This window comes from Pholcus phalangioides, unplaced genomic scaffold, assembly GCF_987345545.1.
Source record: "Pholcus phalangioides strain wild (caught in Gottingen) unplaced genomic scaffold, Ppha-v1.0 ptg000009l_1, whole genome shotgun sequence".
Taxonomy (NCBI): domain Eukaryota; kingdom Metazoa; phylum Arthropoda; class Arachnida; order Araneae; family Pholcidae; genus Pholcus; species Pholcus phalangioides.
This window is the reverse complement of record NW_028301602.1, coordinates 42252190-42278468: the sequence shown is the minus strand read 5'-3', so window position 1 is coordinate 42278468 and position 26279 is coordinate 42252190. Positions and strand designations below refer to the sequence as shown.

At 32.8% G+C, this 26279-nt stretch overlaps 1 protein-coding gene across 1 annotated transcript in view; it reads left to right on the top strand.

Moving 5' to 3' along the window:
- The window catches only part of LOC149083093 (midasin), a 376364-nt gene that overhangs the window by 27642 nt on the left and 322443 nt on the right, over positions 1-26279 (top strand). Inside the window, exons 10-23 of the mRNA XM_089236227.1 lie at positions 715-875; positions 2384-2567; positions 2943-3058; positions 3696-3847; positions 4443-4503; positions 6437-6551; positions 7977-8061; positions 8179-8303; positions 8560-8696; positions 9629-9733; positions 9998-10183; positions 14502-14577; positions 16417-16679; positions 17716-17894. Coding sequence (XP_089092353.1) covers positions 715-875; positions 2384-2567; positions 2943-3058; positions 3696-3847; positions 4443-4503; positions 6437-6551; positions 7977-8061; positions 8179-8303; positions 8560-8696; positions 9629-9733; positions 9998-10183; positions 14502-14577; positions 16417-16679; positions 17716-17894 — 1945 coding nt within the window. The remainder of the gene's footprint in view (positions 1-714; positions 876-2383; positions 2568-2942; positions 3059-3695; positions 3848-4442; positions 4504-6436; positions 6552-7976; positions 8062-8178; positions 8304-8559; positions 8697-9628; positions 9734-9997; positions 10184-14501; positions 14578-16416; positions 16680-17715; positions 17895-26279) is intronic.

The following is a 26279-nucleotide window of genomic DNA, read 5'->3' as shown; positions in this document are numbered from 1 at the left end:
TAGTTATGAAAATGAAATTTTTTTTTATATAGACACCCTGTGTCGAAAAAACCAAATCAGAGTTGTTGCTCTATCTCCTGATGCCAACAGAAAAAGTTCCATGTTTCTGAGTGCAGTATTTGCCGAAGTATTTGTATTTAAAAAAATGAAGAGAAATTGGGAGAGGAAAGCATTTCCATTAGTTTACTCTTTTTTTTTTCTCTTATATTTTCCTCTGTTTTTTGAATTTGAATATACAAATACAAACACAATGCCACAACAGGCAAAATGCCCAACAAGGTGGCTGATAAAAAGATGCCCATAAAAATATGGATGTCATATATTTCAAAAATATAAAAATTTCTCATTGAATATAACACTTAGAAATATGGGTTTCTCCCCTTCACATTAGGAGAAACAGGGCAACCACTTTCTAATTAAGTTTTTGAGCAGGGTGTCTGCATAAAAAGTTGAACTTTTTTTATTAGTACACAACCCCTTGCAACATGAATGACATCTGAGTACTGTACATCATTCAAATTTCAAATACTTTTCTTATTGGATGTATGTCTCTAGGATCAATGGTTCGCCAGTAAATGTTATGTGCCTTGCTACCTATGCACCCTGTGTATGTATATGCATTTTTGTGTTGTGAATGAATATTAATCATGGTAAAGTGATGAAATGAATGTATTTTTTGACCAAGTAAAACAAAGTCAAATTTTCTAACCATAGGTTATGTCGAAAAAATGGCCCAGTATAAGCTCTGGGGCAATCAAGAGAATATTGAAAATATATCGTATGTTTTGTGTAGATGATGAGGATGAGTGTATGCTAATTGAAGATCAGAGTGCACCTCAGAAATTCATACATCATGGCAGACCCATATGCTCAAGGTTTGTATTATACAATGATCACAAAACCTACATTTAGCTGTAGTTATATTGTAAAACAAGATAACATGTTGTGCTTGTTGTTAAGTGATGTGTTGTCAAATCTCTTAACGAAGGGAAATGCAGAAGATCTATTAAATATAACTAATCACATCGTTCAATAATGTGTATAAATTATCATTTTGCATATTTCTCCAATGATAGCGAACCATAGTTTTATTTATTTCAAGCACTTTGTGGAACATCTTGTATACAGTCAAGTTTCTGTATAACATCTCTGGGAATCAACTGAAAATGATCTCATAAGTAATGAGTTAGCCAAGTTTGTTAATTATGCTGCCAGGGATATTTAAAAACTGACGTCATAAGCAGAGTGACGTTAAAAGTGATGAGCGTTGCACAGAGGTCTCACTGTATCGTAATGTGTCATAGTTACATGATAGGTGGGCCTAATGATAACTGTTTAAGTCGAATTGATTAAGTTGGGGTAAGATTTTGCTTACAGTTACGTATAAATATTGGGACCAAAATGTGAGAAAAACACATCTTTTTCCTTATTATGATTGGATTGTATCACTTAGTACTTTCTTATGACTTCATGAAATTTGGTTTGCTTTGTGAATGCAATCTGGTTTTGAAAATAAAAACGATACTTCCTAAAATTTGTGAATGAAGTCTCGTGTTAAACATTTTGAATATTTTGACAATAACCTTGGTACATCAAAAAAAGCTGCTCATGTTTGGAAGCAAGGAAACAACTTTAACCAGTTAGTTGAAATTGTGTCTGAGCGGTAAGATGCTCGTCTACCATGAATAAGGTTGCTATCAGTTCCCATGTTTGAACCAAGGGATCATCAATCATCATTACCACTGGTAAATGGCGCCTTCATTTCCAACTCTACTTGTTAATTGCAGTATAGCAATATTTCCGGAGTTGGTATGTGGTGGAAGTGGCGGGCTGAAATTAAGAGGTCCAGTCCATTGTGCCATTGACGAAGGTTACATTGAACAATATTTTTCTTAGGACTGGCAACGACATTGGACTTCGGGTACTCAATTGTTACTTCTGCAAAAATAGCAGTTACCATACAAGCCTTGGTATTCTATTTCTAAATGTACAGCAAAGTTTCATCTTCATAAAATTCTCAAAAATCAGTGTAGTTTCATCAGGGATTTCTGATCAAATAAAGCAATTCTTACTTAGTTATCATTCAGTAATTCCTACCATCTCAGCACTAATCCTGTGATTATGCTTGAATTTCAGAAATGAGCATAGTTCATATAAAATTGTGCAACTTGTATCGCAAGTTAGGGTATTACTGTATGTGGGCCTTGCATAATAAATCAAACTTACTACAATAATTAAAGCAATGGAAACATTGTTTTCTACTACTAAATTGAAAATTAATAGGTTGTATAATATGTTTGTTTAAACTGATGTTATTTTTAGTTTCACATGCAAGAAAACAAATTTATACCAAATTCTAAAATGTAAATTGTTCTATCTGCAGGGATCTTTTCAAATTTTGTGACAGAATAGCGAAAGATTTAGATCACAGACCAAAATCTGAAGAGACTTTTGCAATTGTTTTTCTGAATGCTTTAGACAGCTTTTGTGACAGCCTTCCAGACCTTCATCTGAGATTACAAGCAGCTACATTAATTGGTGCAGAATTTGGTTTGAGTCAGTCCAAGGTATTTTTTCTTAATCTTTCGTACCATTTCAAGAGAACTTGTATGATCCTCAAATTGAAATTACTAAACAACTATCCAAAGATTTTCCATTCAAGTCTTACTGTTTTTCAATTTGAACTCTCATTAAAATGTGTTATGTGAAATGTTTAATATTTATAGTAAATGAATAACATTTACCTCTTACATTTCCAACATTATATTGTTTTTTGTTTTTTATAAAAAAACAAAATAAGAACATAATATGTGTTGTTGTGCAAGTTTAATTTGTTCTAGAAATGGTATAATGAAAAACTCATGATCTTGAAGCAATAAAACAAGATCTATGCATGATTTTTTTATTAACAAATGAATTTGTTATGTGAACTTTTTCTTTAGGTTGAACATTATTGTATGAAATACAAGCCAGAAATTTCAGACACAAACTCAAAAGGCTCAATTGGAATAGGAAGGATTACACTTTCTGTCAAACCTGTACTTCCAACTTTCGAGAGGTATTTTCATACTTCTACCATATTATGAAGAGCTACAGCTTAATTTTTTTATATGTGTAATGTGGGAGCATTTTATTATCTTTTATGCATAATGTGGCATTGCATTGAACATTATAATGAGCATTATATAAGAATTCACTATCCTTTATAAGCCTATACTCAAGTGTTCACATTTTAATAATTGCATCTATTTTAATATCTGAAGATTATCTGCAAATGTTCTTGTTCAGTTCAAAATTATATGTTTTACTTTACGGGGGTGGGGGGGGGGTTATAAAAAGTGTTGACTGTAGTACCAGCAGTGCTACCACCATAAAGAAATAAACCCTTGCAAATACAGTAAAATATTTTGAAACAAACTTCTCTATATTTTTTTAAACTACATTTTTATTGGAATTCCTGCATTTTTAATAATTGTATATGCTTTTTGTAATTATTTCTCTGATTCAAGCTTCTTAATTCGGCCCAGTTGCTCTGGTATATGAAAACTTTGACCTATACTTTTTAAAAATACATAATTATGTTATTGTAAGTTTTTATGTAGGAATATAGATTTGAAATTATTGATTTTGAACTGTATACCAACCCTCTTATTTATGCATGTGCTTAATTTTTTGTATTTTTTATATAATTTTAGGAAACAACGCATTGCATTTGCCCACACCCGCCAAGCTGTTTATTTGTTGGAAAAAGTTGCTGTTTCCATGTTTCAAAATGAACCTGTGCTTCTTGTTGGAGAAACTGGTGCTGGTAAAACATCTATTGTGCAATATCTTGCACATTTAACGAGTGAGTGTCACTGATTTGAAGTTAGTGCAGTTAGATTTTATTCGCTTTGTAATTCATTGATTGAACCCAGAATGTGAAAGAGGTTTAAAAAAAAAATGTTTTTGTAGTAAGTACAGTAGAACCTCTCGTATCTGGTGTTCTTCAAACCAATTCTTAACTTAAAGCAGCCTTAAAAAAAAATTAGGTTTCTTATTTGATGATGTAAGTGATCTTATTATGTTACTATAGTGTGTATACACAATAATTTCCATCTCGTAGGTCCTATTGGCTCTATAAAACAATATTTTTTTCATTGTAATATATTTACCTAAAATTTGAGAAGCATTTGCTTAATGCACTATATATGTTAATCCACCACATTCAACTTCAATAACAATAAACCACTTATATCTGTTTAATTTCACTCATATTCATCATTACCTAAATTGATATAATACATGTAATGTGCATTTCTTTGTTATTTCTGTATCAATTGGTTGAAGAGTGTCTTATAAAAATAAATATTTGCTGATCACGGTATGATTTACTTGTTTTTCAGATGCATTGCATCAAATTTTGTCTTAAAAATTTTGTATATTTTCTTTTTTTGAAATAGATAACAAATTGTCCGTCATTAATATGAATCAGCAAAGTGATAGTGTTGATCTTCTTGGAGGGTAAGTTCTTTTATTGAATACAGTAAATTGTTTTCTTTTTTGTTTCCTATTTATTTTCAGATTTCTGTGATTCCTTCCCTGACCAACTGTTTTCGATATTTAAGGAAAAAAATAAAATGAGTAGATAAGGATTCCATTTCTTTGTCATTCAAAAAAATTTATTACATGGATAATAGAGAAGTTACTAATACAGTAATATCCAGACTTATGTCTCCCTGCATTTACATCGTCTCATCCTAAAAATTATTTTTTTTATTAGATGAATTTTGAACACAGCTATAAAACGCTTCCTGTAACATTAGTAGAGAGAGATGTTTTCCAGAGAGTTGCACCAAAAAAAGGCAAATTTTTGAATAAAAGAAATCTGCAAATTTTTACTTTTCTTGACTTCAAGAAGAGGGTGGGGTATTACCATTCAAAAAAGTTTACCTCAACTTGCGTTTTTTTTATTTACGTCATCTGCCACTGTAAATGTAAAAATCCCAGTCTTTAACCAGTGCAGCTGTGTGATCCTGTTGGATGTGTAAGGTTGAGTAGTATTTAACCAGCATGTATTGCATACTGGCAATAGTTCACCATGAAATGAATAGGGGCTGGCATTCATAGGAAAAGAATTTTAACAGTCATGAAAAAAATTGTACCCAAAGTTTGCTGAAATTTGTTCTTCAATGAGTAGCTCTAGTAATAGCTTCTCTTCTAGGTGGCACCTAAGGTTGTCTGAATGTATGGGTGCTCATAACCTTCTCTCTTGTTTTGCAATTATTGTTACTATAGAATTGTGTTGCCTCACTGTACTTAGAATTTTGTCTGCATTCACAGTCTAGTCATCATTCCTCAAAAACTTGATGAGGAAATGGAAAGGAGGATGGAATTTTTTTTTGATTTTTAAAGCCCTGCACATCATGGTCATCTTTTATTGTGTTATTATTTGTTGTGACCACTATTGATTGATGAGTGAGGCAGTTAGAAACAATTGTTCATCAGTTGACTCAATACTGATTTGCTGTTGATGTTGGGCAGTGTTTTCCTAAAAGGGGGGGGGGGGGGGGTCGGTCTCGCGAGAGTCTCTAAACTAAATGTCAAAATAGAAATTTATTTTTAATTTTAAAAATGTCAAAACTCAAAAATACCTTCAATCAGCTGAGTTAATTTAGAGAGAACCACCCAAAATGGTGCACATGTATTTCGTTAAAATTAAAAAAAAAAGTGATAATCAATATATATGTGAATATTTGGGGGAAAATGTCTTATGTTTTTTTTATTAATTTTTGATGGTTGATTTCAAGTGTAGAATCATTTAGAATTAGCTGATTCTTTCTTAATTACCCTGTATACAAAAATCAAGAAGCATACACCTTGCTACACTTTCATCCTTTCATCTTGTATTAGGAACACTAAGTACATGAAAAAACAAAATAAATATATGTTAAAAAAATTGAATATTAAAAGTCATTATTGCTTAGTTAAAACCGAAACAAGCATTCACAAAAGAGTTTATGGGACAGCACATGTACTGGCAAAAAATCAGAATATCCCAGAAAACTGGGATACAGGGTCAGCTTATGTAGGGGGTCGTTGATGAATTGTTTGGTCAAAAAGGGATTACGCATCTAAAAGTTTGGGAACCACTGATGTAGGGAATGTAGTGTGACCTGAAGAAATTGTAATGAAAGGCTGAAAAAAAAAACAGGAAACAGAAATCAGATAATGTGCTCTTATATTTAAAATACACAAATTTCTATAAAAGATTTTTTTTTTCTTCTGATTTCTCCATGATAAATCTTTTGCTAGAATAAAGTAACATAGTTACACAGAAACTATATATATTCAAACATATGTTAAACAATGATACATGTGTATCTTTCATGTATATGTTAGTATTTTTAAAAAGTTGGGTTAATTTGGTATGTGTAATTTTTATTTTTCTGCATAGTTACAAGCCTGTTGATATGAAGTTAATTATAGCACCCCTGAAAGAAGAATATCAGCAACTTTTCATAGTAACATTTTCAGAGAAGCAAAACGAAAAGTTTCTTGGACACATATTGGTAAAAAAATTTTTTCTCCATTTCAAGTAATTTCTGTATTGCTTCTGCTAATTTAGGAAACATGCAGTATCCTTCTGTTCATAATTATTGCAGGGATTAACAAATCAAGAAAAACTCTAGGCGGACCAAATATTTTAAGGGCCAAATATATTTCTTTTGCCGGAGTTAGTAATCATACAATGAAAATTTTAGGCACCCCTATCAATTTTTTAGTCGCCATGGTGATCTGGCACTTGTCAAGCCCTTAATTATTGTATAAAAAACTATGTGTATCTCTTGAAATTGTTGATAAATTAATTTTATGCATGTCTTGCTAGTGCACTAGTGAATTAAAATTTTTTGATCTGCAGTAGAGTATTGATAATTTGAGGTGTCAGACAGATCACCTGTGATTACTGAATTCTCGTGAAATCATATGAGTAAACTAAAAATTAACTTTCGCGGGGGAGGAGGGGGGGGGCTATCTATATTGATTATGTATGGTAAATATATATGCAGAAAAATTGATAAGATGGGGTTTGTCCCGGCTCAACAGACTATATCGCAATCAGCCTTCCACTTGTTTAGCGGTCTTTACTTATAGAGGGATATGGCTATTTTAATTGAAGATAATGTGGAGAAGGAACTTTACTCGGTGAAATATAATTGTTGAGCATGTTAAAAATTTGAATATGGATCATTTTAATTTAATGATAGGTTTTAGGTGTAGAAAGTAGCTGAATTAAAAAAAAAATTCAACATATACACTGAATACTCAATCATTGATTTAAAAATCAAATTTGCAACTGTTGGTCATAATACTATATTGGTCCATGTTTAGCTCAGAAGGTCCATTGTTGTATTGCTGTCATAATTTTTGAGCTAGTGTTGAAAATGGTATTGAAAATGTCTTTTTCCAATACATGTTATTGATACTGACATGGTAGTGTCGCTTATCATGTATCCTTGCACCTTAGTTTCTCTGACGTGATTATACTGTTTCCTGTAATATTGTGTATACTTTTATTACACGTGAACAGCTAAACCAAACAAGTACTGCTGTCTTTTTGCTATTGATTCACTCAACTCTGATACCTGCAACCATGCTCATTTGGGAAGGATTTAAATTTCTATTACCTACCATTTTCATGTATGTATATGTTCTAAGACTGAAATGCAGCCAAGTGTGTATGCTCAGAAGGTTGTGGTGGAAGTGTATTCATGATGACCTAGACAAGTATGGGAGCCATCCATTAGTTTGGTGCACTCTCAGTGTAAATGTGTCTGGTAGTTTTTCCCCAGATAGAAAATGATATTGGCAATACAAGATTATATGAATTATATCATTGATGAATTGATATGCAATGTGAAAAAATTTAAAGTAACAGTCATATAAGCTTCACACATTTGTCAGCAATATATGTACATCTAATTTTTCAATTGCAGAAATGCTATCGCAACAAAATGTGGCCTATGCTATTCACTTTGATGAAGCACACTATAACTTCAGCAATCAAGCGATTTCAGAAAAGTAAGTGATTTTAAGTTCATTTGTGTGTTTGAGCTTTTATATATTGTTCATTTTTTAATAATATAAATATTTGTATATGTTTATTGTTTTTCAATTTTTTAAATGCATTTTTGACAGGAAATTTCTTGCCTGATGTGGAGAAGAAATTACTGATACGATGGAAAGCACTAAAAGATAGAGTTTATAAACAAGAGCAGCAGCTAAAACATTCCAACAACCCTCTTGCTTTCTCTTTTATTGAGGTGAGTTTTTCAATGAACATAATTTTTTTTCTAATGTGTTTATTTGATTGTTATAAATAGTATCTAAATTTCAATTTCATTCTGATTGAATTTGGTTCTTATTTCTTAATACCAGTCTGATTGTAATTGTTGCTCCAGTTTGTCAGAATTCTCAGTAATGTATATTTATAATATGAGAATATTTCAAACAATCCACTTATGATAACCAATCCACTATCTTGTACTTTGTTTTTTTCTTTTGAATTTTTGGTTTTAGGGTGCTCTCGTTAAAGCCATGAAACAAGGTGAATGGATTTTATTGGATGAAATCAACTTGGCTGAAGCAGAAACACTCCAATGTCTTGCTGGGGTTTTGGAAAGCAGTGAAAGAAATTTGTATCTTATAGAAAAGGGGTTGGTAATATTTTTGTTCTTGTAAAAGTTGAAATCAGTACAGTGAAAAGTTCTATATAACGATATTACTCTGATCCCTATGTACTTTCCATGAAGTTCATATATTCCATCTATAACGAAAATGTCTTTATAATCTTCCCTAGTCCCTTGAGTATTGTCACTTAGTAGTTTCACTGTATTTGATTTTTCTAAAGAAAGGTATTAATTTAGAGGTGTTATTTTAAGGAAGTCTATATACAGTGAATCCTGCTTAAGTCCTTGCTGATGAAAAGACATTTTCTCTCATTAAAAATATTTTATTTCTAGAGACCTAATTTCCCTCCTAGGAAAACCGTTTCTGGTTAAGAAGCTCGCCACTTCATAAGTCTCAATTGTATAAACCCAACGATGTCGTAAACAGGATCTATATACTGTATTACTTTTTGCTAAAACAGTCTAACAGTACTATATTCAATCACTATTATATTCATTACTCACAATTTGAAATATAGATGGCAGCACTGATTCGTAGATTCAGATTCTGCCACAAAGCTGGATTGGAAGAGATCTCTGCAATGGGATACATATCTGGTAGCATATCCTGGTGTTCATTCATTCATGCCGAAATCATCTTAATTTATTTCCCCTTCATTTTACTCGCAATAACACATCATTTGAACAAGGTTTTTATTAGGCAAAATAAAATATTTTTTAAATTCCAGAAAAAAAATTGGTATTGTAGGCTAGGCGGGAGTAGGGCATAATGTTGAATAATGCTTGTGACAGAAAATGTCTAAGATCCTTGTTTTTAACTTTAAAAAATATTCTAACTGTGTGATAGTACCTTTGAAGCAAGTGTTTATTTTGCGATGCTTACTGTTTATTTTTTTTGTACAATATGTCAAAAAATATCCTGCATTGTAGGAATTAATTCTCATTTCCATTTATTTTAGTGATGATGACTTTGTGAAAAAACATGAAAATTTTCGACTTTTTGCATGCATGAATCCTGCAACAGATGTTGGGAAAAAAGATTTGCCGGCTGGAATCAGGAATAGGTCAGTTTTTCTAAAACATGTTTATACAAATTTGTACTGTATAAATTGAATCAAACATACATCTTATCATTTGTAAAAATGCATATAAGTTTTTTTAATTTTGTCACAAATTTCATCACATGCTCAATTTAATAAGTCAAACGCATAATATTTCTTTTCTTTTGAATAAAAAAAGTTCTTGAAAAAAATTTTCACATGTGACCGAAAAATATCTCTTTAAAGTTATTTAGGCTGATATTTCTTCATTTCTTCTTGTCCACAAAGGTTTACTGAATTTTTCATGGATGAGTTGGAAGATAGAAATGACCTGATTATCATTATTGAATCTTATTTATCTGCTCTTGCCCTCAATCATTCAGTTATTGAGAGTATCGTCACGTTCTATCTTCATGTACGAAAAGAAGCTGATACAAGTTTAATAGATGGTACTGGTCATCGTCCTCATTACAGGTTCTGTATACATATTTTTTTTCCATTGACTATTTGTGAAAGTAAAATAGTTGACTGCACTCATTGCTGAGAGATGTTTAGAAACCTTGTCTGTTATACTTATAAGTGTTTTTGGAAAATCTTCTAGAGTCCTCCACGGTTCAAGATAATAATGATCCATATTGTTCTTAGTATTCTTTCTTTAATCTATATTAGAAGAGGAGTGCGACCAGTTATTTTACTTTCACCATTTTCCTGGCAGAATAAAATGTTTCAGCATACCAATTTAGCATGCACAAATTCATATTTATCTATAGTAACAGTTTTACTAATTCATAGCCTCTTAGATATCCTAACAACTTCTGAAGTTGTTAACAATGTTTTTTATAAATAATTTACATGTTGTCAATGGCTAGTCTGGAGAAAGTTACTTATAGTGGTAAATATATAAGAAGCTATTTCATTTCACATATTTCCATGATAGCAATTGATCAGCAGCAACATCTAGTTGATTTTGTTTCTAATTTTTGATAAAGAAAATCTCCATAAGTTACAAGAAATAATTTAAGAATTGGCTCTTTCCCCCTTGGTTATTTTTATGTCGTATGTTGAAGAAAACTTGAGCCTAAAATTTTGTTCTCTCTGTCAAGCTACATGCAATTACAAGATAATATTGTTCATGAGTAGTTTTCAAAAGATAAATATTTCATGCTGTTCAAAAGGTAAAAATAAATTCTTCCTTTAATGAAAGGAGGTATACACTTGAATAATACAAATACAGTGAAGTGTAACGATAAATTGCTCTACTATAATATTTTTTCAAATCATGTTGGAAAAGTCTATACTATAATGTCAAACTTCTGCCTCTCAATATAACAATCCCTCTACAACAGGGGTGTCAAACTCGCTGACGAGACGTCCCAACAACATCCAAAAACAATTTTTATTAATTGAAAAAAAAATTAATATATTTTTTTTAATTAAACGTATGAAGCATTTATGTTAAAAAAATATAAATCCAATGAATCGGTAATGAGAGTAGCTACGTATGTGAAATCAGCTATATGTTCACAAAAAAATCCAAAAACTGTTGCTTTTCTTGGTTAAAAAATAGGTGATAAATGCTGTAGAAAATGTCTAGTAGAGCATCGATTATCCGAACACTGATCAACCAAAACATTGGTTAACCGAAAGCATTTCATTCGACAAATTCAAATTTGTGTGACTAAAAGTTCTTTCTAGTGGCTGCTAGTGGTTTAAGTGAAGCAAAAGAAAATTTTGGACTTTTCTTCTAAACTGTAGGCCTACATCAGGGGTTCTGAAAGTTTTTCGGTCGTGACCCATGGGACAATTTTTTTTTTTGGTTTTGAAAATTATTGAAACCAGTTATGCAATAAGTCAATTTATAACAGGTCTGTTTGGGGATTTATCTGACTCATCTAGGAAGCTGCTATGAATCAAGTTTGGGTTGTGACCCATAGTTCAAGAATCCCTAGTTTTAAGTGGGTTTGTATGACCTATCTCTAAAACCTATGCAAATGAAATTTTGAGTTTTGACCCATAGCTCAGAAATCCCTATCTGGAAGTAGGATTGTACGATCAATCTCTGAAACATATGTGAATCAAGTTTGGTCTGTGACCTGTAGCTCAAGAATCCATGGCTGTCTGGATTTTAACAAGTGATCCTGGAAGTGTCTGCTAATCAAATTTGGGTCAAGACCCATAGCTCAAGAATCCCTGACTGTAAATATATTGGTGCCACCCATTTCAGAAGCCCCTGGGAATCAAGCTAGGGTCATGACCCATTGCTCAAGAGCCCTGTCTATAAGTGCATTCGTATGACCCATCTCGGAAGCTCTGGCAATCCAAGTTTGGGTCCTGTCCCCATAGGTTAAGAACCGCTGGCCTACATTAATGGCCATTTTGAACTTGTCAAACTAGGCTACTCAATTTTCAGTGTTATTTGTAGGACAAGGGAGACAAAATATGGACTGTTTTGTGTTCAATATTACTGTTTCTTTGTTTCATATTGTTCCTATGACATTAGTGTAATTTTTTTCCGTGAATGATCAGTTATCCAAACACCCCTAGTCCCCAATTGTTTTAGATAATTAATTATCTACTGCGATATTATCTTAAATATGTGCAAACATTTCATATTTTTTATACCGAGATGTATTGTGGTCAAAAGAGTACAGTAATTGGTGGTGATTTGCTTGGAAGTAATATCCTCAAATGTACATTGTTTTTCAATAGCTCCCAATGAAATTTTGGGTGTTCAAGACATGGCTCAAATGACTGTCTCTTCAAGCTTGCGATGTCAATATATCACTTAAGAATTTTTAGAAATGTTTTCTATTCACGAAATCACAGAAGGGGAAGATATTTCAGACACCACGACAATATGTGTTAAATTATAGACTCGGGAAAATTATCAACTTCATTTAAACAAACTCTTATCAGTGAGGAAGAGTGGTACACCAGCAATGACTTCCCAAAATATAAATTTTGCTTCAAAACTTACTGCAAAATTGAAAAACAAATGCATTAAGGGAATTTCTGAACTGCAATTTTTCACCATTGCATCATTTATAAGCAGGTCCTTTGCTACAAAAAGTCAAAATATCTCCTGGGGATGCGGAAGTGAGGTGTGTCAGATCCTTCAATGCTAAGTGTAAAGAGCTGGAAATGAGCAGCAGCATTCTCAAGCTTTTGACAAACACTTTGAACTTCGCCTAATTCAGAAGTCAAGCAGTCAACATCAGCAAGTCAAGCAATGCTCATTCTTGCAATTTTTAAAGACTTGGAGAGTGAATTTTGTTTAGTGATGCGACAACATCGATTATGAATGAGACTACAACTGACACTTTAATGATCAACATCCAGCTCAGCCCTGAGTTACCATAACAATCGAGCTGACATTGGAATGCCATCCTGTTGTCATTCCGCGACTTGTTATAATAATAAAGATCATATAAATTAATAACATCTTTAACAAATTTGATTGGCTATCTCATTATAAAGAAATATATTGGTTGTCCTGTTATAAAGTTCTAAATAAACATTTTGTTCCTACTTTTAAAAAAGGTAGTTCTAGAAATGAAACGCACGTTAAGATGCATGATTTCATAATGAGAAGACAGGAGTGTGATATCTAGCATTTTCAATTGATTCATGACATTCAATGTTTTTGTCAATGTGTTGTTAAGTTTAAGTGGGAATTAGATTAGCTCAAAAGACATCCTGAAGAGAATATACCCAATTATTTGTCTGTCAACGGTTGATAAATAAAAATCTTGATTGGTAGGTAATTAGAATTAGTTTTATGGTTCATTCATTTATTATAATTGCACTTCCCTTTGATACCTGTTGAAAAAATTTTCAAACGTTTTTAAATCAATTTTAATTATCAATTGCATTTTTAATTGCTATTTAACAAAATTTTAATTTCTAATTTTTAACAATTGGTGGCCAACTTGATAGATAATTTTAAAATAAATGGCCCACACACACAGCCAGATTGAGTTTGGCACCCTTGGTCTACAACAATATTTTTTCTTGGCCCACAGAGTATCAATTATATTAAGGCTCAACTGTACTACAATGGGCATAAAGTCCAATGAGGTTGTTGCTAATAAAAAAATGTTGCATGATAATTGGAATACGGGTAATTTGATTTCAGAAAAGTCAAACGAAGGTTAAGATTTTAAATTATATTCCTTTTTTCAAGAGTTTTGGTCTGGGAAACGATTAAGTACATCTTACTGAGAGAACACTGTATTATTCATAGTGTAAAAAAGGCAAAAGAATTTAGAAAGCAAAAACTGTTAAAACCAAATTGTGTTTTTGAGACAAGACTCTTGTTCGACTCCTATTGATAATGAACCATGTGATTCCCCCCATCCTAGCACAAGTTGTGCATGAAAGAATTACAATAGGTTTACATGAAAATGTATACTTTTTTAAGTTGATATTTACATGAAATATATTTTTTGAGGGCAAGCAAAAAAATATACTCAGTTCAACGTTAGAAATATCAACTCAAGTTTTAGCTAGTGATTATATGATGTTGAGAAATTAATATTTGAATCTCAATTACTAAAATTTACAATACTGATGAATATAAAATTGACAGCTTTGAAATTGGAAAAATTAGAATATTGTTGGCTATATAATGAATGAATGTAAGTCAGTTCCTGAAATGAATATTAAATAAATAGTGTGTGCATTACACAATATATTTGTACCATATTAATTTGTGTTTGTAGATATAGTATAATAAAATTGAATAGTATTAAAATTTTAATATTCATATCAAGTTTTTAATTTTTTATTTCAGCTTAAGAACATTGTGTAGAGCTTTGAGCTATGCTGGAACTAATCCTTGTGGAAATGCTTTAAGATCACTGTATGAAGTAAGTCTTGGCATATTTTGAGCTTTAGTTGCATTATTTCAAAATTAAATTATCCATTGAATAAATTCCAACTGTAACTAATGCAAAATGTGCAAATGATAATCCCCCAATCACAATGGTGTACTTACTTCAAAGGTATTGTATTAGATCAGTCCAAATATTTTCCTAAAAATCATAAATGGCAATTATCACTCCCAGGATTTGTTCATTTGACTGAAAAAAGTTCAATAATTTATTCCAAGATATTTAATTAACCAGCACATATATTTCTTTGGTTTCATAATCCTGAGACTCAGTCAAAGATTTTATCACTTATCAATAATAAGTATTCTGAAAAATATTTTGAAGTTACAATATTTAATTTTTTCTAAAGTTCAATTGTACAGGGGTTGGACAAAATAATGGAAACACCTGTGCAAAAAACAACATTCGAGGTAACCTGTCGTATACGCCCGCCCTCTAGTGTGGAAGAGTTCCACTCCACATGTGCACATATCAGTCTAGTCATAGCAGTGATGGTGTTCAGATGCGATGTATATTGGGACGTTAAAACTTCGTTATGGCTGACCTCCCAGATTTCGAAAGAGGCATGATTGTTGGAGCCTGTCTTGCCGGGGCCGCAGTAATGAAAACAGCCACTCTTGTTGGTGTCAGGGGAAGTACTGTGTCGATGGTAATGACAGCCTATAGCAAACAGGGAAAGTCATCTACCAAGCATAACAGTGGCCGAAAGTCAAAGATGGCTAATAGACCCAGAAAGGTTTTGAAGCGGATTGGGGGCCGGAAAGCAAGATAACAGCATCACAGATAACATCTGAGATGAACACACATCTACAGGAAGGTGTAGCGACAAAAATTACGACAACGACTATTCCAAAATCATGGGTGACACCATGCAATGCCTTAGAACTATGAACATGGTGTCACGAACATAAGAATTGGACACAACAACAATGGGAGAATGCCACCTGGTCAGAGGAATCGTTCACATTATTCCAGACTAACAGATGTGTTTACATTTGCAGAACGCCAGCACAAGCCTATGACGTTGATTGTCTCACTACTGTTAATCATGGAGGGGGATCAGTGATGATGTGGGACACAATGTCTCACCGTGGTCTCTGCCCACTTCTCCTGGATGGGCGGGTTAATGCAGTGGTTTATGTAAGTATTCTGGCCGACCCTCTTCATCCAATGGTGCAATATTTGTTCTTTGATTCTCGACCTGTGTTCCAAGAAGATAATTCGCCCGTTCTGGCTGGAATTATCGGAGACTGACTTGATGAACACCATGATGAACTGCAACATCTTGTGTGGCCTGCTTGGTCCCCTTATCTTAATATAATTGAACCTTTGGGGGGTATTTTGTAGGCCAAAATGTGCAGTAGGTTTCCACCTCCAAAGACACATTCTGAATTAGTGGCCTTTTTGCAGGAGGAGTGGCTATGTATCCCTGTGACTGTCATGCATGACTTGTATTTGTCCATCCCACGACGGATACAAGCTGTAATTAATGAAAAAGGGTCAACAGCCTATTAATAAAGAGTTTGTCTCATTTTACTGAAATTAAATGTTATAATGTGTTAAATGTGCTAATATTATTTTGTCCAACCCCTGTGTATATCAGAGGTTTTTATATTGTTCTAGTTGATGCTGAACCCAAACAAACATGAATACATCAGCAATAATGAAAAATTGAATCTCTTGATACTTCAGAACGTCAGAAAAAGAAAACCAGTTGGAAAAGAGTTAAATGGTCTACATAGGCCCTATAATTTTTGATTTAAATCGTATATATGTATAAATGCTTTGTAATGTAACATATGCTGTTTATTTCAGGCATTTGCAATGAGCTTTTTATCACAACTTGATAGATCTTCACATAAAGTTGTGAATGATTTGATTGTACAGTTTATACTTGGAAAAGGACATGTTGCAGTTTTCAAGCAAAGAATTCCCCAGCCTCATGCTGGGAATTACGTATCTATTCAAGATTATTGGATTCACACAGGAGCACAGTTACCACACACGATAGAAGATTATATCATTACACCTTCTGTGGAAAAAAACTTGCATAATTTAGCTAGGATTGTTTCTGCTGGGTTAGTTTTATTAATTTTTATTACTCAAATTTTATGTGGATATGTTATGAAAAATTTCCTATCAGTAAAAGCATGGTGTGAATTCAAAATTCAGATCTGCCAACTATCCAGATTTTTTGCCCTTCCTCCGCCTCCAGATTTGTTAAAAATTTCTCCGGATTTTAGCAGATAGATTTGGAAGAAAATCTTTTAGATTTCTTTAAGATCTCTGAAAATTTTTTAGATTTTCCAGAGGTTTCACAATGTCGTGACATAGATGACCACAGTCGCTGTTAGGGAAAACACAAAAAAATGTCTTGGTGACCGCATTCAAACAAACTGGAAACGATGTGACTTTGTTTACTTAGCATTTATCAGGGGATGGAAGGTTTTTTTTTGTTTTCTCTCTAACAATAAAATGACAAATATGACATGCAAAAGTATTTTTGCCAGATTTTCAAGTGAATTGCTTGATTTTTGTGAGAAAATTGCAAGGTTTTTAGCTTTTGAAGGTTGGCAGGTTTGAAAATAAATTGGGCACATTATAGGTTATCATGAATTTGAAAATCCATGTTGCAATATGTGTGAAGTATGGCTTGAAATTTGACTTGTTTGATTTGTACCGATATTGATAGTTAGATAGAATTTTTGCAGTGATTTTCAAACATCTATTGTAATTTATTGTTTAGAAATATTCACAACTTGAAATAAGCTTGCTTAGTTATAAATGTTCAGTAAGAAAAATAAATTAGCTGCATTGATGCTAAGCAAATTTCACAAAAAATAGATAACAGTTTAGCTTATTTATTAAAAGGAGGTACTGTGTTCATTGAAAATAACCCTGGATCTTGTATTATTTTTTGTTACAAAAAGGGGTTATTTCAGGGAAAGTCATTTTTCTACAACCAAAAAAAATCTACATTTATTTGAATATTTTTGTCATGAACTCTGAGAATGATGGCATGTAAATGATTATTCTCTATTTATCATGAGTAGAAATTCCATAGCAAGTTAGGGAAGAAACAAACAATATTTTCAAGTTCTTTTAATTTTTCAGGAAATATCCAGTTCTTCTGCAAGGAGACACATCTGTTGGCAAAACTAGTCTTGTTATGTATTTGGCAAGAGCCACAGGAAATGTGTGTGTTCGTGTGAATAACCATGAGCATACAGATATCCAAGAGTATACAGGTAGTTACTGTGTAGATCATAACGGGAAGCTGTTTTTCAAAGAAGGTAAGTTCTGTGGTGTTAATGTTGAGTTTTACTGAAAAGTCATTACATAAATATAGTCATTCATATCAGATACATACCTTCATTTTGAAGCTATTATAAGTTTAAAATTTTATTCGTATGTTCATCTTTGATGCAAAAATTTCACCATCGTGCAGTTTGCCAACATATATATTGTAAAAGTTGACATATGAACCAATTATTTTTTAAGTGAAGAATCCCCCTCCCCAAAGATTACTTATCATGAAATTTCGACGTTGGACAGTGTAAAACTCTATGTAATTATAAAAATAATGTCTTTGAATCATAGCAAAGTATTTTCTGAAGCACAGGTAACCCTCATTTGAGATAGAAGATAAGATTGGGACAAATGTTGCATCATGCAAGAATAAGAAATGGTAAAAAGAGGGAGTTAAAGATAGAAAATATGTTTATTAGATCAAATTTCATAAAAAGAATTCATAAAATTTAATTTTTATCGGTAACTTCAATTAACCAAGTTTCATTTTATGTTACAATTTAACTTGGATTGACTCTTTCATCTGGTGAGTGAATTGAGTAAACAATTAAAGAATATGAGGTAAAAATATTCTCCAGAGAATATTCTGTATGCAAAAATTTGAGAATATTCATTATTCTTTTAAGTAATTTAATTTTTTTTTACTAATTTTGTTTATATTATGAAATATAAATCAGTGTTTTCATTGCCTGAAACATTTGCAACAAAACAATTTCTGGTATAATCACCTTCTCCCAATGACAACTTTTATTTCAAGAATATTCTCGGTCATGATGGGAGGTTTTAAAAAAGTTTGGTTATAAAGATTTTAGAAATCTTTAGACTAAAACCTCTTAAAAAAGTTATTTAAAATTAGATAAATTTTTAGAAATTAGTTCAAAGCAAAGCATAAAACTCAATGTTAATTGACAAAGGAAGCTACTCTTAAACAATGACCTTCTTTCTAAGAAGATATAGAACTGTTGTTTTCTTCAATGTACATACACTTAAATTCTGTAGCACTCATATTTCTTTACAAGTTCTGCAATTCAGCCATTTTGGTTTAATTTTCTTGCTTTTAGACTTCAATATTGTGGTCTACAAACTTCAATATTCTGTTTTGACGGGAAGAGAGATGGGGGGACAGAGAATATATTCTTATCATAAATTCAGGGTATATACATATGCATACTTATACATAAGAATTATTCTCAAGTTATTTATAGAGTATTTATTATAATGCATGTTATTACAAATATTCTTTAGAATAATCTGGGAAGGACTATTAACTTGAGAATATAATTATTTTCAATTAAAATATTCCCAGTAATTGGCAAAAGTAGTCCTTCCAAAGAATATTTTCAAGGATATTATGTATAGGCTGTTCTGTTAATGTACCGACAAACTCAGAGGGCTGTTAGTAGGCATCTAGAGGAACAAAAATTGCAATGTAACAAAGTGTCGCAAACCACATTGAGAGGGTGAAAATCGCAAAATAACTCATGCAGATTCTGTGTCTAGAGGAAACAAAAGGTGGGTGTCAGTTGATCTCTGAATGTGTTCGTGGGTTTGCTCACCATATCTGACGGAAGCAGCGGCGTGAAACGCATGCTCTGGGGTAGGATCATTTTTTGCAGATGCTGTAAATTAGCATTATTGCTGTAGTAAGCATGTGTAGCAGTTGTCTGTTTCAATGTGTATCATGATGGCTGACTATACGAACGAGGAATATGCTGATATGCATCTGACTTATGGTTGAGCAGATGGCAATGGGTGCTTTGCACAGCAGATGTACCAACAGCAATATCCGATGAGGTGTTGTCCGTGCCATACTACCATCACCACTATTAATCTACTACTACGGGAGACGGGGACCTTCCATCCAGCATGGCATGGTGCAAGGAGACCGTGCAATGTACACACTCCTTACATGGAAGAAACCATGCTGCATGCAATGGTTTGCCGATTCCCCGTTGACAAGTACACAAGCGGTTACAGCTGAACTCAATGTTCAGCACACAGCGGTCTGAAATGTTCTGCATAGTGACAGGGTTGTTTGGTTTAAACCTTGGTTTTAACCGAGTGGTTTTTGAAAAAAACCAAACTGGTTTTTTTTCAAAAAATCAAGTAAAATGGCCTAAATATTTTTTCCTTGAAAAATATCATATTGGTTCATTATTAGCCAAAATGTTTCATTTTTATCACACTTTATATTCTTTTACATTCTGATGGTATATCTTTAATATGAAATAATGTGGTCTTCACGTATTCCCAAGGGATCAGAATGATCTGTCCAGGGAATTTGTTAGTGTTAGTAGACATCCATGCCCAAACTGGGATTCGAACCCAGACCTGCGCAGTGAGAAGCTAGTTCCCTAACTACTCGACTGACAGGCAGCGATGGCATAAGATGGTATGAGTGGTTTTTTTTTCAAAAAGTCTCGTAAAAATTGCCTGAATATATATATATATATTTTTCATATGGAGTATCTTAGTTATTTATAAAGTTATATACACCATATTTTCTAACCTTTGGCTACATTCTAATGCTCTATCTTTAGAAAATTCATGAATAAGGATTGCATCACACATCTAAATGTAGTGGTGTATTATATCTCAGGTTCAGACCTGCCAACTCTCCAGATTTAGGCGGGAGACTCAGAATTTTTCATCTTTCCTCCCGCTCTCCAGATTTGTTAATATTTCTCTGGATTTTGGCAGAATTAGAATTTATGTGAGCTTGCACGTTGTTGTGATGTGAGTGACTGCTGTCGTCGTTAGGGAAAACACCCAGAGAGGACAGCTGTGGTCATTTCCATCGATCAGCCGTAAAAAAAGTCTTGGTGACCGCATTTAAGCAACTGGGAAAGACATGACTGCTTACGTATTGTTTATCGGCAATGATTTATCAGGGCATGACCTTGGTTGCAGAAATTCCTGTATAATCGTTATTTTATTCCATTAACAGCTGTGCGGTAAATACAAGTTTCTTCGTCAGTAGGTTTTTGAAGTTTTTAAATTGTTTTCTGCGATTAAATATGTCTTCAGAAAGAAAAGATAAAACTTTAAGCTAAATATAAAGCTTTTAAGAGTTCATATACCCAAGATAATCAATGATAGCACCCACGAAAGGAAATACTTACGTTTTATGAACAGTACGTAGATGTGATTTTTCTATTATGCATGAAAAGACTGACATGGAATTATATTCTGCTCAGGGCAATGCAGAACCTGCCTGTGGGGGGGGGGGGGAATGATGGAACTTTTTTCTTAATTGATGGAATTTTTTTTTCCCGAACAATTTTTTTTGTGAATTTTTTGTTTTGATCGAGTCTGAGTGATCCCCCCTTCGGGAGAATTCCAAAAGTTGGCATGTCTGCATGTTTCTTTTTCCCTTCACAAAGGAGCATCAACAGTAGTGACATCATCATGCTAGAAGACAGGTAAAAGACCAATAAAGACACCAGCTGTCCCTAAAGGCCAAAGACCAGTTCATTTTTTTTTACCATTTTCTTTCCCATAAGAAGTACCACATCTCCTACTGTATATCTCCCAGTCTTAATATTTAATTGGTTTTTCTTTTTTAATACTTTCACCGTTAAGAGCCCAGTTAATCAAGGTTCCACTGTATAGTAGTAACAGATTTATGAAAAATAATCAGCTATATGCAAGGTGATTATAATTAAAGTTTTGATTCCAAAATTATACAATAAGTACTGGTCAAAATGATTTGAAAATTTGTATTTATACTCCTGAAGCAATGAAAATTTCTTTCACAAAAGAAAAAAGTGCAAGTAGTGCAAAATGTGGAAGTAGATGCTGTACTTGGCCAGCAGTATAATCTATTTTGTGCTACCACATCATTTTGGCACTTCCACAGCGTCAGTGTGTGGATAGAACAACTTCTATCAAGATGCACATTGCAATACCAGCAAAGCAGCTGCTGAAGACCCATTTTGACAATAACAGGATGGCACAACACCTGGCCGGCCATCAGTTCACCTGACTTTAACCCTTGCAACTTCTGGCTGTGGGGGTAGCTCAAAATGCTATGAATAGTGGTTGAATTGCAAACTTTAGTGAATTGCAAGCTTCAGCGCATCCCCTGTATGTTAGAAGTTGCTCATGAATATTAAGGTGAGGATGCATTTGGTTTAATAAATTTGAATTGCAAAGTGCATCCACATCATGACCATGGCATATTCTGATCTGTTGTTGAACAAGAATTTTTGTGCTCTCACCTCATAGCCAGAACACGGTGGACAACATATTTAATATTTCTTGACTAAGTTGTAGTTATTTGTTCAATTACTTCATTTCTTTTTCTTTTGTGATGTTTCCATGAATTACTAAATCGTGCAATGCTATATATAATTAAGTTATCTTTTTGCCATGACTAGCTATCGTTTCCGTTCTGTGAGCAAATTTCCCACTTGTTGGATGATGTCATTAATTTTACATTTTTAAGTATTTTTTTTCCCCCCTTTACCAAATAAAATTCCATTTCTTCAGAAATATTCATGTCAATTTTCGTCATTCTGACAATCGTTCTTTTTTTACAATGTTTTGAAATCAGAACCTTAGTTATAATCACCCTGTATATCGTAAATAATTGCTAATTAATCTGCATTATTTGTGCTTCATTAAATGCATTATATTCACCTAATTTTATCAGTTTTTGCAAAATAGCTTCCTAATTAAGCATACTGAAAGTAATTGGAGAAAAAAACCTTTATGTATATTATATGGACTTATTACATTAAGAATTTCGAACAAAAAAAGTAATTCAGAGTTAAGCAAAAAATTGCAAATGTTGGTTTTGTCCAGGGTTGGGTTTTTGACAAGTGTCAAAAACTGGTTTAAACTGTCAAAAACTGGTTTAAACTGTCAAAAACTGTCGAAAACCGTCAAAAACCTAAATGAATGCCTTTTGATAATGTTTTGAACATAATAGGTGTACAACATGATGAAAAACTTACTTTTTGGCATATTACAATGTTTTATTTTTAAACATTAATTTATTACAATAATTAAAACAAAATATTAATTATAATTTGCACTTTTGAATTTTTCAACATATCTAGTCTAGAACATATAAAATATAATTTTATGGTTTATTTATCTAAGCTACTCATTACCTGTGTTCAATTTGTTAAGTGGATTAGAGCTGCTTATTCAAAATATGTATGATAAGGCATCAGAGTTAGGTTTTTGACCCCAGAAACTAACTCTGTATTAAAACTATCAAAATCTTACTGTCAATGATGTCAAATAGTTTTTGTTAACTTGATAGATATGTTAAATAACAAAATACTTACTTTTATTTAGATTAAAGGGTTTTATATTCAGAATTATAATTACTGAGGAAAAATATATATTTTGATTTTTTAAATTTTCTGATCTGCCCAAAATTTTATTCCATATAAAATTTCTGACGCAGCATCTGTTAATGCACTAACTAAACTCATTTATTTTCGCCTGAAAATTTCTTAGATCAGTGTGTATAAATTCACACAGCTTTAAAGAGTATTTTCAACCAAAGCAGAGCTGACAAGACTTGATACCCAAAGCATTTGTTTTGCACGTTTGAATACAGCTTCAATTGGAAAACCATTGCATTATAAATACTAGTAAATGTACCATATCATAGTGCAAAAGTAAGAATAAACCAAGTTTGACATATACAAGCTAGCATTGCCAAATTAAATGACATTTTAGTCCTACAATTTAGTATTTTGATCGCTAGATATATTTCAATGTTATGTGCAATAAGAGTATTGTTTTAAATATCAGTGGTTATCTAGATAATTTAATAATAACAGAAATCAACATTACGTACATGATGTAATAAACTTTTTTAAACACTTATCTGTTGTAAAAAGAGTACAGCAGATAGTTTATATCAATGCATATATATAAGCAGTTGAAGAAATTTTGGAAGGTCAAGAATCATCTTGAATCAAAGAATGTCAAATCGTTCCACAGTTTTCCATTCAATGTTCATGTTATGCTTTATTCAAATTTTATAAGAAAAAAAAACCATATATTGTCCAAAATAATTCTGTCGGGAGTAGAAAATTATTTTAGAATCGTATTAAATATTTATTCTTTGTATAACATAGTCACTTTAAACATTACATGCAATTAACGTGTGCATTTCCAATGGGAATTTTTATATTGAAAAGCAATATTTGAGGTTTTTGACAGTTTTTGACGGAAGGTTTTTGACGTGACAGTTTAAACTGCGGTTTAAACCGTCAAAAACCTGCCAACCCTGGTTTTGTCAAAATATAAGAAATATTTATATTGATTAATTAATATGGGAATAGTGTTAATTACATTAATAAACATTTTATTTTAATTAATTATTAGAAGTTTGAATGATTTTTAAGAAATTTTGTTTTTAATATTAATGCTGTTTAAAACAAAAACTGGTTTAAACTAAAAACCAGGTTTTTTTAAAAAAAAAAAAAAGTTTTTTTACAAACCCTGCATAGTAAAAAGATGTACCCTTTCCACATCCAGAAGGTACAACTCCTAACCGAAGACGACTATCTCCATCGTGATAAATTCATGTGCTTGATGTTTGACTTCACACACATTCTAATCTTCAATTTCCTGCCAGTGTTTTATTTACTGATGAGGCCAGCTTTACGCAAGAGGGTATTGTCAACACACATAATGCACACATGTGGGTGATGGATAATTCCCATGTTAGTGTAACGTGGAAATCTCAGCGATTTAGTATCAACGTGTGGGCAGGAATCCTCTGATTATCTTTTGGGGCCATACTTGTTGCCTGAATGGAGCAACACACCTTGTTTTTCTGCAAACACGTCTTCCCGGAATTTCTGCAAACACGTCTTCCCGGAATTTCTGCAAAGTGTAGGCCGTAGTTCAGCGAGGCATGTGGTTCATGCATGATGGTGTCCCTGTAAATATTTCCTGTGGGGCGTAATCACCTCGATGTTACATACCTGAGGTGGATTGAACTCACGGAACCCGTTGTTTGGCCTCCGCGTTTGCTGGATCTCAATCCAAGTTACTTTTTCCTATGGGGTCACCTTAAATCACTCGTTTATGCGACACCTGTGGAGGATCTGGTAGTACAGATTGCCGTCGCTGCGGCAGATATCAAAAGCATACCTGGTACCTTGAAACGCGTCTAAGAATCTTTTATGTCGTTGTAGACTGTGCAGTGACGTCAATGGCCACTACTTCCAACAAATCTTGCAATAATTAATCAAATAAATATTTTTGTTATTATTGCACTTTTTGTCGTTCCATCGTGACGTTGCAACCTGCATGCGTTCTTCGCGATTTTCACCCTTTCAACATTGTTTGCAGTACCATGTTCCATTGCCATTTTTGTTCCTCGTGATGTCTACTAACAACCCTATACCTGCCAACTGTTACGATTTTAGTAAGTTAATACGATTATATGCTTTTGCTCTTAAAAATATGATTTTTCACAGAATCGGTAACATTGGTGTTTCCTGCATTATCGCAAGCTGGTTGGCATTATAATCATTGATAGTTCGTTGGTTGGCATCACTATGCGAAACCTAGCAAAAAATTCCCGTGCAGTGGAACACCGCTGGGAGTTTTCGCGGCTGGTTTACTGGTGCGGCTTATGCGCCAAAACAATGTTTCAAGCCGCTCTATATTAGACAGTATACTCAGTGATGCACCAATCCTTTAGCATCCATTTGATGGATCAATATTTTCCCAGAATTTGCATGCCATCCTAACTCTTTATGGTCTCATGAATTATATAGTGTATTATTTTTTAATTCAAGTAGAATTTTCTAAATGAACTTGTGCGAAAAATTGAGTTCATAAGTCCTGCATTTTTGATAGATTTACAATAATCATTATTTTCTTCATATTTGAGAATCGTCAAAATTTCACCATGTCTGAAATATAGAATAATTGTTTACTTATTCAGGGTTGAGAGTTTTCAGGATTTTTGGAAACTTTTCGACAAAAATAATGCATTTGATTTCAATGTGATATTATTCTATTATATAAAGTTTTATTAATATCAATCACTAAGTATAATACCCGGGGTTGCTCAGGTTTTCTTCAATGAGGCTTTTTTGGATCACGTGATATCGCCCTCTTTCTTTGAGGGACATGCAAACCGTGTCTAAGTTCACCAATATGGCGACTTCCTGAGCGACTCATGAAAGAAACAAATCTAAAGATTTAAAGAAACGTAAAAATAAATATATATTTTTTCTTTTTTTTAAAGGGTGCTAAGTATTTCAATTTCTCCCCCTCCCCTTTGAACTTCAAGTTATCCATCTCTGCCTGTTTCTGCTTCAAAAAATGCTTAATTAAAGCTGTGGAATTTTTTCGATGTACTCTTTACGGGCCCATAATTAATT